The sequence below is a fragment of the Acanthisitta chloris genome, unplaced genomic scaffold (assembly GCF_000695815.1).
Source record: "Acanthisitta chloris isolate BGI_N310 unplaced genomic scaffold, ASM69581v1 scaffold5637, whole genome shotgun sequence".
In the NCBI taxonomy this organism is placed as follows: domain Eukaryota; kingdom Metazoa; phylum Chordata; class Aves; order Passeriformes; family Acanthisittidae; genus Acanthisitta; species Acanthisitta chloris.
In genome coordinates this window covers 1-12,099 of record NW_008681934.1, presented here as the reverse complement: position 1 = coordinate 12,099, position 12,099 = coordinate 1, and the positions used below count along the sequence as shown (strand labels likewise).

Below are 12,099 nucleotides of genomic sequence, written 5' to 3'. Positions count from 1 at the left end.
GGTATTTCATATATACTTGATGCATTTTCTCCTCCATACGGAATGGCCTGTTTCAATATATCAGATGTTCAAATAGATGACATTAGCATACTATCTCTGAACAAAGCACTTTGAGCTAAAGTTGTCCAGGTAATGGCAAAAAGTAATTCTGAAGGTTGATATTAAGCATAATTGAATGCATTCAGGGCACAACTGCAAATCTCTTGAAGCTGTCATAAACTGTGTGAAGCTGCTTCCTCAGTGACAGTTTGTTGAGCATAAAAATGGAATCTGAAGAGCCTAAGCTATTTATTTCAATTCAGTGAGATGCTCAACAAAGCTTACAATTCTGCTACATTCTGCAGAAATGCAGTATCTCCTGAACACACAGATGATGCCATCTGTATTATCACTATCGATACAACACAGCCTTTGTGTGCATCTGTGCGGATATGCAATATATACACATCAGTACCTAGAGTAAGAATATATTTATTTTTCACAGTTTTATTGCTTTCAAAATTAGAGAGCAGCAGAACTGTGGTTTTATACACTATCCCTGGCTTAGTGCATTATTTCTAAAGTAAATAGCAGCATCGGTTTAAAATAGCAAAACTGTGCCCATGACTTCAATGGACAGTTTCCCTAGAATCCTTAGATATTTGTTTCAGAAAATTTGTTCATTCACACGTATCAAAAGTTTGGAAAGTCCTCAGTTTTGCTGATACAAGCATTTGTGGAATTGTGTAGTATGGCTCCAAGCCAAACAGGCAAAGGATGTCATGAATGTAAAGACCATCCTCAACAAAACAGTTTTCTAATGACATGGCACAAGGAATTTTTTTTGTTGATGGTTTGGTTTTTTTGAGAGCAGAATGCCTTTCATTTTCCAAGAATGATAGAAAAGTGAATAGAACTATGGACTGAAGAGGTGTTGCCAAGGTGCTCTAGAGCAGTACATTCCTAAAAGCCCAAAGTAATTTTAATTAGTAGCAGCACAAATGTATTTTGAACAGCTGAACAATATTAATTATTTCATTCCATATGTGACTACCTTGTAATCAGACACCAAACAGACCTGTCAGCTCTCATACTTTCTTTATGAGGCTCCTCCACGTGGACTCCACGTGCTAATCCCCAAGGTGCTCTAGAGCAGTACATTCCTAAAAGCCCAAAGTAATTTTAATTAGTAGCAGCACAAATGTATTTTGAACAGCTGAACAATATTAATTATTTCATTCCATATGTGACTACCTTGTAATCAGACACCAAACAGACCTGTCAGCTCTCATACTTTCTTTATGAGGCTCCTCCACGTGGACTCCACGTGCTAATCCCCAACCACAGTTTATGAGGCTCCTCCACGTGGACTCCATGTGCTAATCCCCAACCACAGCATGGGCATTTTAAGCACTTACAAAGCAACTCCCTGGCTTCAGGCTGCACACCAGAACAAGCCACGAGGCTGATATTGCTACAGGAGTGGTGTTGTCTTCTGCTTCAATGCCTGATCTCAAAAGCATCCTGCAGCACAGTCTATGGTCCCTGACTTGCCTCTTTTTCAGCAGTTCATTAAGTGTCTGCCATCAGAGTACACAGAGATAAAAATCTTCTATTCTCTTTTCCTTCTTCAAATCTGAAGTCACCTCCCACCACAGTAAATATTTCAAGTGGCCATGTAGAAACAGTGTGCATTTCTGCAAAATAGTGAAGGGAGAAGGACAGACATCAGGTTTGCTTAAGAAAAAATAACCAACACATAAATACAAGTTTGAAAAAGAACTGCCATTTCTGTAATTTTTGAGGAATAGAAAAAGAGCAAGCAGAGTTCAAACTGCAGATATTTTACTGTGCAAAGGGTGTTGGGTTTCACTAAAAAATTCTCCATTTATTCCCTTATTTGCTAGGATAACAGTGGATTACAGGTCCATCTTGCTGCAAAATCATACAAGCATCTTAAAAGTTGAGATTAGAACTCAAGATCAAAATGAGACTTATTATTTCAAATATTTTAAGGGAAATATGCATAAACAGAAAAGATTGTATCTGATCAGCCTCAGTACTACTTTTTCCCCATACTGATGTCTAGACCTCAGTGAAAATTCTGGGTGCACAGGAAGTGTGTGATTGGGCCATTGATTATCCCAGAAATACAAACTTATTTGCTAATTCAGATCCTTAAAAATTATTTGCAGAAATTGAACATAAAGGGATCTATAAATATTTCCAGTTAAGTGCCTAAGGAATGTCCTGCAGGCATAAGGAATGAAAAAAAACCCCAACATATAGATGTAGATGTTTGTATATATGTGTATGGATACACACATAAAACACCCTCCCTATATATAGACATATGTGTGTGTGTGTATATATATATTAATTATATATATATACACATATGATTATATACATGATGCTACATTAGTCAGACCACTTGTTTCCTAATCTTTTCAGGGTAGACAGATGCATTGAAACAAGGTTATTTATACCTGTAATTATTACATGCTAACCAACAAATTTTAGAAATGTCTAAGTATCTGAACATGTTAGGCCAAAAATCTAATGAATCATGAGAGATTGCAAAAATTTTATTGCTAGATCTTTGTGTCTACCTAGATAAAAAAGAGGAAGGAAAAAACAAAAGTGGGTTTCATTTTGTGGCAGTTGATTTAATTCTAATTAATCTACACTATACTGGCATTCAGCATACATGTAGTTTCTTGGGTTTTGATAGGAAATATTGTCAGGGGAAAGACAGGGCATTATTTAAGGTGATTAAAGAGTAATGAACTATAATATGAAAATGTAAATTTTAACTTACTGATAAAAGAAAATCTGCCCATTAAGTCCATTAGGCAGTAGAGTAGCACTTCAAAAGAAGTCATTTATGCATCAACAAAGCCATGTTCAAAGTACACCAGATAAAACATTTAAGAGGTAAGTTGAGAGGATCATCTTGTAATTATAGTGCAACTGAAATGACCCCAATGGTCTTATCCAACCTTCTGATCTCTAAGTGTGGGATAAACAGAACATGGCATTTGAGTGTAAAGATCAAATGAACAGAAAGCCACCTGTGACTCTAGAAGATGAGTATTTTTTCAAAGTCAGCAGACATGGAAAGAGCAATTGTATTTCATCCATGACAAATGGGAAGACAGTAATAGTAAATCAGGGCTGAATTATGGGATGTTTCCTTCTTTTAGAAAAAAACCCACAACCCTCCACAGTGAGGTTACATTACTTCTCCAGTTTGTCAGCTTTGTGAATATACTGTAGACTTGTTGAGACAAACTTTTCCAATCTAATGCAAAGTGAGAAAATTACTTGACTGGTCGTATAATGGGTTTTTGATACTCACACAGTGCCACAAGGAATATCAGCAGAGACAGTATGTGGATTTCCTCATGAAAAGGGGTAGAAAGCATTTTTCCACAACGTAGAAAATCAGGATTTTTTTTTTTTATTGTTGCTATTTTGACTTCTGTTTTTGCAGTTTTTACATATGTAGGGGCTTCAGGCATCCTAAGGTCTATCTCAACAGGAAGGTTCTGATGTGTTGTTGATCCCAATATGATCTTGCTGCAGCTTCAGAGTAAAATATTGTCCTGCCATTTTCTACCAGACCATGCAAATGATAGATGTTTAAATGCAATCAGAATGCTGGTTACAAATGCTGAAAAGCAGGAGACTAAAAGACAAATGAAGAGAGCTTTAGATGTCTGTAGAATTGTAGATATACATTTGTGAAGCTTCCATCATTTCCAAGAAACTTCCATTTAGCAAAATGCTTTTCTTGGAATTGTATTTCTTTGTGGGAGGCATTAGTAGGTCTCCAGACCAAGGCTGCTGCTGCATCTATTGTGCTTTTAACAGTGTGACCCTACAGTATGACTCCTTAACAAATACTTATTAACTTCATTATTTTTGCTAACAGGCTATAGGCTTTTTCCTTTCACTTTGGTTTTAGCACCAGAAAAGAAGACAGAGGAAAGACAAGAAAACACTTGAGAGGAATAAAAAAAAAAGACAAAATTACCCTTTTTGCCCTGGTTTCAATATGGACAGCTAAGGGTTCATTTCCTTTTCTTTTTGTTGTTAAACATTCTGCCTGGTGAGATTCAACTTGATTAGTATCTAAATGACCTAAATTCAGTCAATGGCTGTTCTGCAAGTGAATGTTTTTATCCATGAGCTCAGGCAGCAATTATCTGAGCTTAGTCTTTTCAATTTCTAAGGCACAGATACACTTACCAAACTTAAAAGAGTTTATACAATAACAGTGTAACAAACAGCACATTTTAAATACTGACAAATTCCAATACTTGAAATATACTATGGGGTCTCACAAGATAATGAATCAAAATTTTAGTGACTACCACACACACACACTGTAATGGAGCAACTCAGGAATAATATCAGTGTAAATTAGGCCAACACCTGAATGTTCATTATTATAAACATAATAAGTTCCCTGTAGTCATCTTGCCCAAATTCTAAATGTTACCTTTCTTCAAGGGTCTCCTGACTCACTTCATGCTCCAGAGTATTCAGAAGGTTGCAGAAATTAGCACCCATAGTAATTATCATTTGTCAACCATGAACACACAAAACCTGCTAAGCTTCCAAAGGCTTTCTTCACAACTAGAATGAAAAATAAAATATGATGGTAATGTTGCATATTTACTATCACATCACCCTTTCTTTTTTGTCAGGGGGTGGGGTGGGATGGGGTGGTGAGGGAGGAATGGGGAAGAAGAGAAAAAAAACATAAATCTTGGAATAAGAAAGCATAATGCAGTTAATTAAGCTGGCTACTTCTGAATCCTGGTGACTGCATAATGCAATCTAATTCTTAGTTTAGGACCAAGGAAGGCAATGGAATTTTATTCTCTGACAAATGCTTGGTATTTCCATTTTCAACTCACAAGTACCATAGCATTGCTCACACTTTACTGCTCTCGTATAGGCTGTAAATTACTTCTTAATCCTATATTAAATGCTCTGGCTATTTATCCCAGAGCACTTAGTGTGCCAACTGGGTGCAAAATCTGAGTACTCATTCCCACTTTGACTCTAGTAACTGGAGATAATTCACCACTATCATCTCAAACATTGTCACCAGAATATTTATGACCAGGACCACCACTCTGATTTAACATTAAGGCAAAGTGAAAATTGCCATAGCATGAAAACTCTTGCAAAGGAAATATCTGTGTATATTGTTCAGAATACACTCTGCAATGAGACTAATAGACTAAGACTGCTAAAAATACAGATTGCAGATAAACACATGATCAGCAATTTAAAAGTTAGTGTTACATGTTGAGTTTTTAATTTGTTTCCCTTTAAAACAAAATGATAACTTGAATAAAACTTTTACAGTCTCTATAAAGAGGACAATAGACTGTTAGCTTCCCTTTGCAGAGCTCCTTCTTCTGTTAGAAAAATAACAGTGATTCAGGGAAATAATAAGCTGGCACAGAAGCATGCAGAGCTGAACAAAAGTTGCCATATTTGCTGTTGCATTGAGCTGAGAAAATAAATTGCTGTGAATAATTCAGTAAACATAACCTTCTGGTCCACTCATAGACAGCACACTAGAAGTTCATGGTTTTTCTAATATCACTATTTATTTCACTTTATCTGACAAATATGTAATTTTAAATCTGTTGATTAAACCTACTAAAAGGATAAATCATCTCATGACATATCAAACTCATAATTTCTTTTTTTCTGATCAGATGAATGTGAAAGTGACTGCTGCATGAATGTGTCTATATATATGATAACTATCATGAGGAGTTACACATACAAATAGCTCTTCACTTTGCTTTACTGTGCATCACTGCCATTAAGTTCTGATCTCTGTTATGCTGACAACTACATATCGAGACAGAACTACAGTGTAAAAAAAAGGAAAAAGAAAAATGGAAAAAGAGAGAGAAAAAGAGAGAATAAAGTGAAGAAGTTTACAAACTTACTATGCAACTGTCAAATCAGAGATTAATGTAGACTGAGATAATTATTTCTCCAGTTTATCAACTTATCTCCTTTAATCTCTTCTCAGTGACTGCTGCATAAACTCAGTTATGCTCTGAGAAAGCATCCTCATATGCTGCATATCAAATCCAAATAATTTTCTTAAAACTGAGAAGTTGGAGCAAAATTAATTCAGCTGTAAAGGTGATTTTATTCTGACTTACTGAAGATAAAAGATATAACCAGAAAACTCTTGTTGCCTTCAGTCAATCCTTAAAGCATGAGCTTTCACACTACCAGTGTGTTCTCTGATTACAAAAATCTGATTTTTCTGTGCAGGATTCTACTAGATATGGATAAAACTAGTAATAAAAAGTAACCAATTTAGCCAGGAAATATATATTATTTGAAATTAATAATGTTTGTGAATTTGTATAGTATGGTATTACTTGCAGTATATTTTTGAGTGAACAAAATAACCTGGACAGCTCCATCTCTAAGATTCTGCCGTGGTTGAAGGGCTACTTAAACTTATTTAACCCCTTGGTTAAATATAGCAAGGGACATTTTTTCACTGACTTTTATTTCAAGAATGGTTCAAAGCAGGTGAAAATTTTGACAGGATATTCTTTTTCAAGAGCTATTAATTTTCTTACTTTGGGTGAAAAGATAATATTCATTAAAAGTTACCTTTTTGAGAACATGTTCAGCCAATATTCACAGAAAGCTAGATACACACATAGTTCAGTTGCACAGCTCCATAGTGAATTACTCCCTGTCCTAAAGGAAATAACTTGTAAATGCTGATGTCTTCAATTGGATTACCACTGGTTTAGTCTGCATAAGTATTACACTACAAATATTCACTAAAAGATAATATCACTATGACCAGACTAGACAACACAACAGTGGACAATTTATGGCATAATACAGGTCTAGGCTCAACACTTCATGTTACATTTCATTTGACATTTCATGTTACCTTCTAAGGGAAGTGATGAACCTTTCTTTTGTGAGGACATTTCTATATTTTCATCACATAATCTACTGACAACATCAAAGTTGTCCAAATTATAATGTACAGAGGGACATTAGCTTCTCCACTATTAAAATACTGTGTTGTTTTTAATTCAGAGCAGTGTGCTTTGTTTACACATATTCAGAGAACACATGGCCAAAATGAACAGACATAGAAAGAAAATTACATCTACTGCTATGCTCATATTATTGTTCTTTTTCTGTATTTTAATTGTCAGAAGCTGAAGTGAAGCAAGTGTTTTATACTTACAGAACTGACAATTTTCTACTGCCTTTCCCACCCCATTGCAATAAAACACCCAACCACAACATTTATTTAGAAAGCAAAGGACCTTTCTTTCTTTATCACCCAATTAAATACAAGTACAATTAGTTAAATGAGAAAATCCTCATTGATTTTTCAGGTGTTAACTGTTCAGGATCTAACAGCAGCCCCAAAATTTCCTTAGTGTAGAAATAACAGAAGTTAAGATGGTCAACTAGAGGGCCATAATAGAGTTTACAACAAGAATTGTTAAAGTCTTAAACTTTCCCTGTAAAACCATTTAACTACTGTCCCTAAAATGTTCTCCAAGGGATTTCACTGCCAATAATGGATACTTATAGACCATCTGGGTGAAATAATTCAAGGAATTTTTCTTGTACCTATGCTGCAAATTAATTATCTCTGCATTGATCTTCCTTCTGTTCTGGTCTACTTCCCTTAAATGGCTCCATATGTTGTATGGCACAAAACAAACCATGCTTGATCAACGTGCTGATGTATACAGTGTTCTGCTTAATTTGAATTGTGGTACCTAAGAAATGTAGCTATTCCAAATCATACTTCTATATGCTTCATATTGCCTGAATAAGGTAGTTACAGGACAGTAGTTATAGACTCATTCCACTGTTGCTCCAGCACAGTATAAAGAAAATAAACAGCTTGTTCTTTATTTAAAGGTGTTCTCAACACTCACCATTGGTAGCTTCGGTGTACCATAAATGTGAAAGCTTCCATAAAATCATCATTGCTTTGGGGGTTGTTTATTTTCTGCATTATCCAAGAGGATGTTAGATTTCTGTAAAGATATCAAATTGTTCAAAGAGTGGAAGTGAAAATGGCCATCATATAGGCTGCAAGAATTAATTTGGGTTTTCTGTCTCACATACTAAACAAATATGAAGATCCTTCCCTCTTCATGGCTCTCTGAATCTCACACAGTTCCTCTGAGCTTTCCAGAGAGCACAGAGGGAGAGCTGGCTAGGGCTGAAAGGGTACTCAGCACATGACAAAAGAGGCAGAAAAGCAGGAAAAGCAAAACTGGGGCAAAAATATGGGGAAGTATCGTAGAACAGAGGGCAACTGGAGGAGGGACAAAAGGAGGAGGACAGAAGGCAAATAATACACTATTATCTTATAGTGTATCTTCTCAGATACACTATTATCTTATTCATCATAAGTAAACATGGAAAGATTCACCTTCTGCCCCACCAATGTCAACTGAGCAGTTCTTCATGACCCAGCAGCTGCATTCATGCACTTCTGCAATGAAGGAACTGAAAGGAAATTGTATAACAGAACTAGTTAAACTTCTCTGGAAAGCTCACTGATCCCAAAGGAAAAATAATTTACTACTAACCATCATCTTTCTTCCATTCACTTTAAAACCAATCTGATAACCTGATAGTATGTAAAAAGTCAACAGTATTTACCTTAGCTCATAGTCCAGTTTCTTCCAATCACCTACCTGGCATATCCCTAAAAATGGAATTATTTATTTTTATGTGCTTAATCCCAGCTGGTTAGGCTTGGTAGCTCTTTACATGTTTAAATTCTATGCCAAATTTCAAAATAAAATATAAAAATGAGAAGAGAGTGTACTTGGAAAACTCCAAACTTGGAGGGAAAATAGAAACCAATTCTAATTCAAACCATTACTTTCTTTTAAATCTCAGAATTTCTAGATTTTCAGATGGTATTTTGGAATGCTTGAGACCGGTAATATTGCCAAAAGCATTAGAATATCAACCTGTAACAGATTTTGACATTACTCATTAAACATGCTGTCTGTCCAATGAAAGTGAGCACTACTTTCAACAGAAAATGAAATATTGCATAATGCCCACAAAATTCTAAAATCTTACACTTCATCAGATCTGTTAGACATCCTGTTGTGACCCAGAAAATATCTTACTTTAAAACTGACAGATTTCATAACACAATTTCAATTTTTCATTGATTATTGCTATACAAAATTAAAGCCTTAGTGTCATCACATTACATATAGAAGAGTAGTAATAGAAATTATAATAATAAAGATAAACATTTCTTAGTACTACCACTTTCTTGAAAACATGGAGATCAGCAGTAAAGCTGACTGTAATTCTGGGTTTTGTGAGTTATCTGAAAGACCTGGTGTTGCTCTGTATGACACTGTTGCTTTCTTCACCACCTTTGTGCTCAAATTATAAGGGCAATGTGCCAAAAAGCCTGAATAAAAATCAAAGTCTGAATACAGGTTGGGTCCTTTCAAAGCAGTGAACATCTGGCCCACAAAGTTTTACTTACACCTGTCTCATGATTTCTTTTTCTCCGTGTTCTAGTTAATTCCACTGAAATGCAGAGCTATCTGAATCTACATTAGGCAAAACACTCACTACACTCCAACATAATTGAAAAGTGGATCCACATATGTTCACAGGCACAGACATAATCTTCTCCATATTCAGCACCTCCTGTTGCTTTCTGGACACCTCAGATCAATGTGTGTCATTTCAATCATGTGCCACAAAAGCTGTGGAGTTTGGGGGTGGATTTGCAATTTGTAATTGTGGACTGACTATTCCATTTGGGACTGGGTAATGTCTGAATAACAGCTAGTACGAACATAAGGCTTAAAAGCAAAAAAGGGTACAGGAACCCAGAAGGACCAGGCAAGGCCAGTCAATTTCAAAGGGGCAGGAGAGCTTCCTGACCTGTCCCTGTGGGCAAACAACACGTTTGCAATGGCTTTTAACATTCTGCCACATGAATCTCTCAATCTTTGACACTGTGCTGGTGAGCGGATCCAGGGGCTGCATAGATGGATCCAAGTGGTGCAAGGGAGTCCAACACTGGGACTGGGACACTCCTCCCATTCCATATCTGCCTTGACAGACACTCCAAGCCCTTGGGCATACTGAGAGCCAGTATCTGTCCCTAATGCCCACACATACGCTCTCTCCCACCACAAAAGGGAAACAGCCCTTAAAAATACATCTTGACCTCAAAATTGCAAATATTAACAACTTTCTTCCATTTGGACCTCCACATTGGGTTACAATAAGTACTTTTGGCCTAGCAGACACTGACTTAAAGTAAGGGCCACACACTAACTTATATCTCAGCACCTTCTCAGACCTGACAAGGAAATTGGAAAAGCCACTAGGTCTGTGCTCCATCTGTGTAATTCTCTTAGATATTACAGAATAAGGGAGCCTAATGCGCCACAGGGAAAAGAATATGCTGTGCTTCAGCCACTGGCACAAGGTCTAAGCGATGCCTGGATATCCAGCATGCTTCTCAGACACCTTTGGAACTCCCACAGTGAATGTTTATTTGCAGCAAATCACTGGGGCTAATGACAGAAGAGCTGTGGATTTGGTTTGTATGGACACAAGCTGACTGTGAACCATGTAACCTGCTGGCTTGTCTGCTGCCACAGGCTGGAATAACTGATTGGCATGGACCATCTTCCTTCACTGACCCAGATCCCAGGTTTGTTTTGTCTCAAGAAAGGGATAAATTGTGTGTAGGCACTGCTTGTTGCTGACTGCCCACACTGTGGCTGCTATGGGATACAGAAGTGTGTGCCTCTATGGGCCTTGGAAATACTGCATTTTAACTTGCCCAGCTGCTGATTTGGGTTCTTTGTATTTATTTCATTTTCTCCCATGTTTTTGTTACATGGGAACTGAAGTGCTGCATTGACTTAAAACCTACCACTGCATTGCCACTAGTTATGAGGTGATAAAGTTACATTCAATTCATTAAGGGAAAAATCTTTATTCTTCAATTTGATTTCCATTTATTATTCACTAGATACAGAGTCACCCATGCTTGAAAACTAGGGAAGCACATATGGGAAACAGTAATGCACAGACCAAAAAGAAGTGGACTTTTCTCCTGAATTACAATTTGGCATCAACATGAATTGCAATAAATGGATCTTCAGCATCAGTGTTAATCTGGAAATTAGCCATTCCATCACCAGAAACATACACCTTTTTTCCAGTACATTTGTTACCCTCCTTTTGTCCAGAAATAACATCACAGTAGGTACCAGCAGGCAATCCAGTTTGCAAATAGACACTCATATTCCTGTGTGAAAATAAGCAAATGCTATTTATCCATTGTTTACAAAACAGGTATTTCACATTGTGTATGAGGTTTTTGAACCTGAAGCTGCTCCCTTACTTTGAAAGGCAGTGTAAAGCATGAGCTTTCTGATCCTATCCCCTTCATTCCCTATGCTCCCTTTTGGCTCTCTGGTCCTGATATGCATTTAATTAACTCAGGTTACATTACTGATGAGGGATGCTATGGTTCTCTCTAGTGACACTATTTCTCCAACTGACTTACCAGTCATCATTATTGAAAATGATGAAGCCTTTATTACCACGGCCAAAAGCTACTTGATTGCTGCCATTGTCCCACCAGTTGGAGAAAGGTTCACCGTCCACCACATTACGGAAGATAACCATGTTCCTGGAAACACAAGAAACTCTTGTCACCGTGGATCCAAGGGCTATAAAGCCATGAGGAACATGAAACAAGAGCAACTGCTTTCACTTAGGTTTTTCTCCACAGCATCCTACTTTATCTGACGCCAGCGATGTTCGCAAACCCAGTCATTGCCACAGGTAGTGTCCTCATTGATTGTAACAGGCTTTGTTGAGCCATCTGAGTTACTTGGTGGTCCAACCCAGTCATTGATGTCCTGTAATTAAAAACAGAAGTTTAAAAATTCTCATTGAAAATACCAAGAGCCTTTCCAGAGAGAATACCTAGATGGAGCATCAACTTTTCACCAGCTCAATCTAACATGGCATAGTGAGATCACTGAACAAACTGAAAGG

The 12,099-nt window shown here is 36.9% G+C and overlaps 1 protein-coding gene across 1 annotated transcript; it reads right to left on the bottom strand.

The window, feature by feature from the left end:
• Nucleotides 1-11,151: 11,151 nt before the first annotated feature.
• Nucleotides 11,152-11,960, bottom strand: LOC103805624 (pancreatic alpha-amylase-like; the record flags this gene model as incomplete). Its single annotated transcript, XM_009078279.1, has 3 exons — nucleotides 11,152-11,341; nucleotides 11,603-11,728; nucleotides 11,839-11,960. Coding segments are annotated over 3 exons (438 nt in total), but the record flags the coding sequence as incomplete, so codon positions are not given.
• Nucleotides 11,961-12,099: the final 139 nt, after the last annotated feature.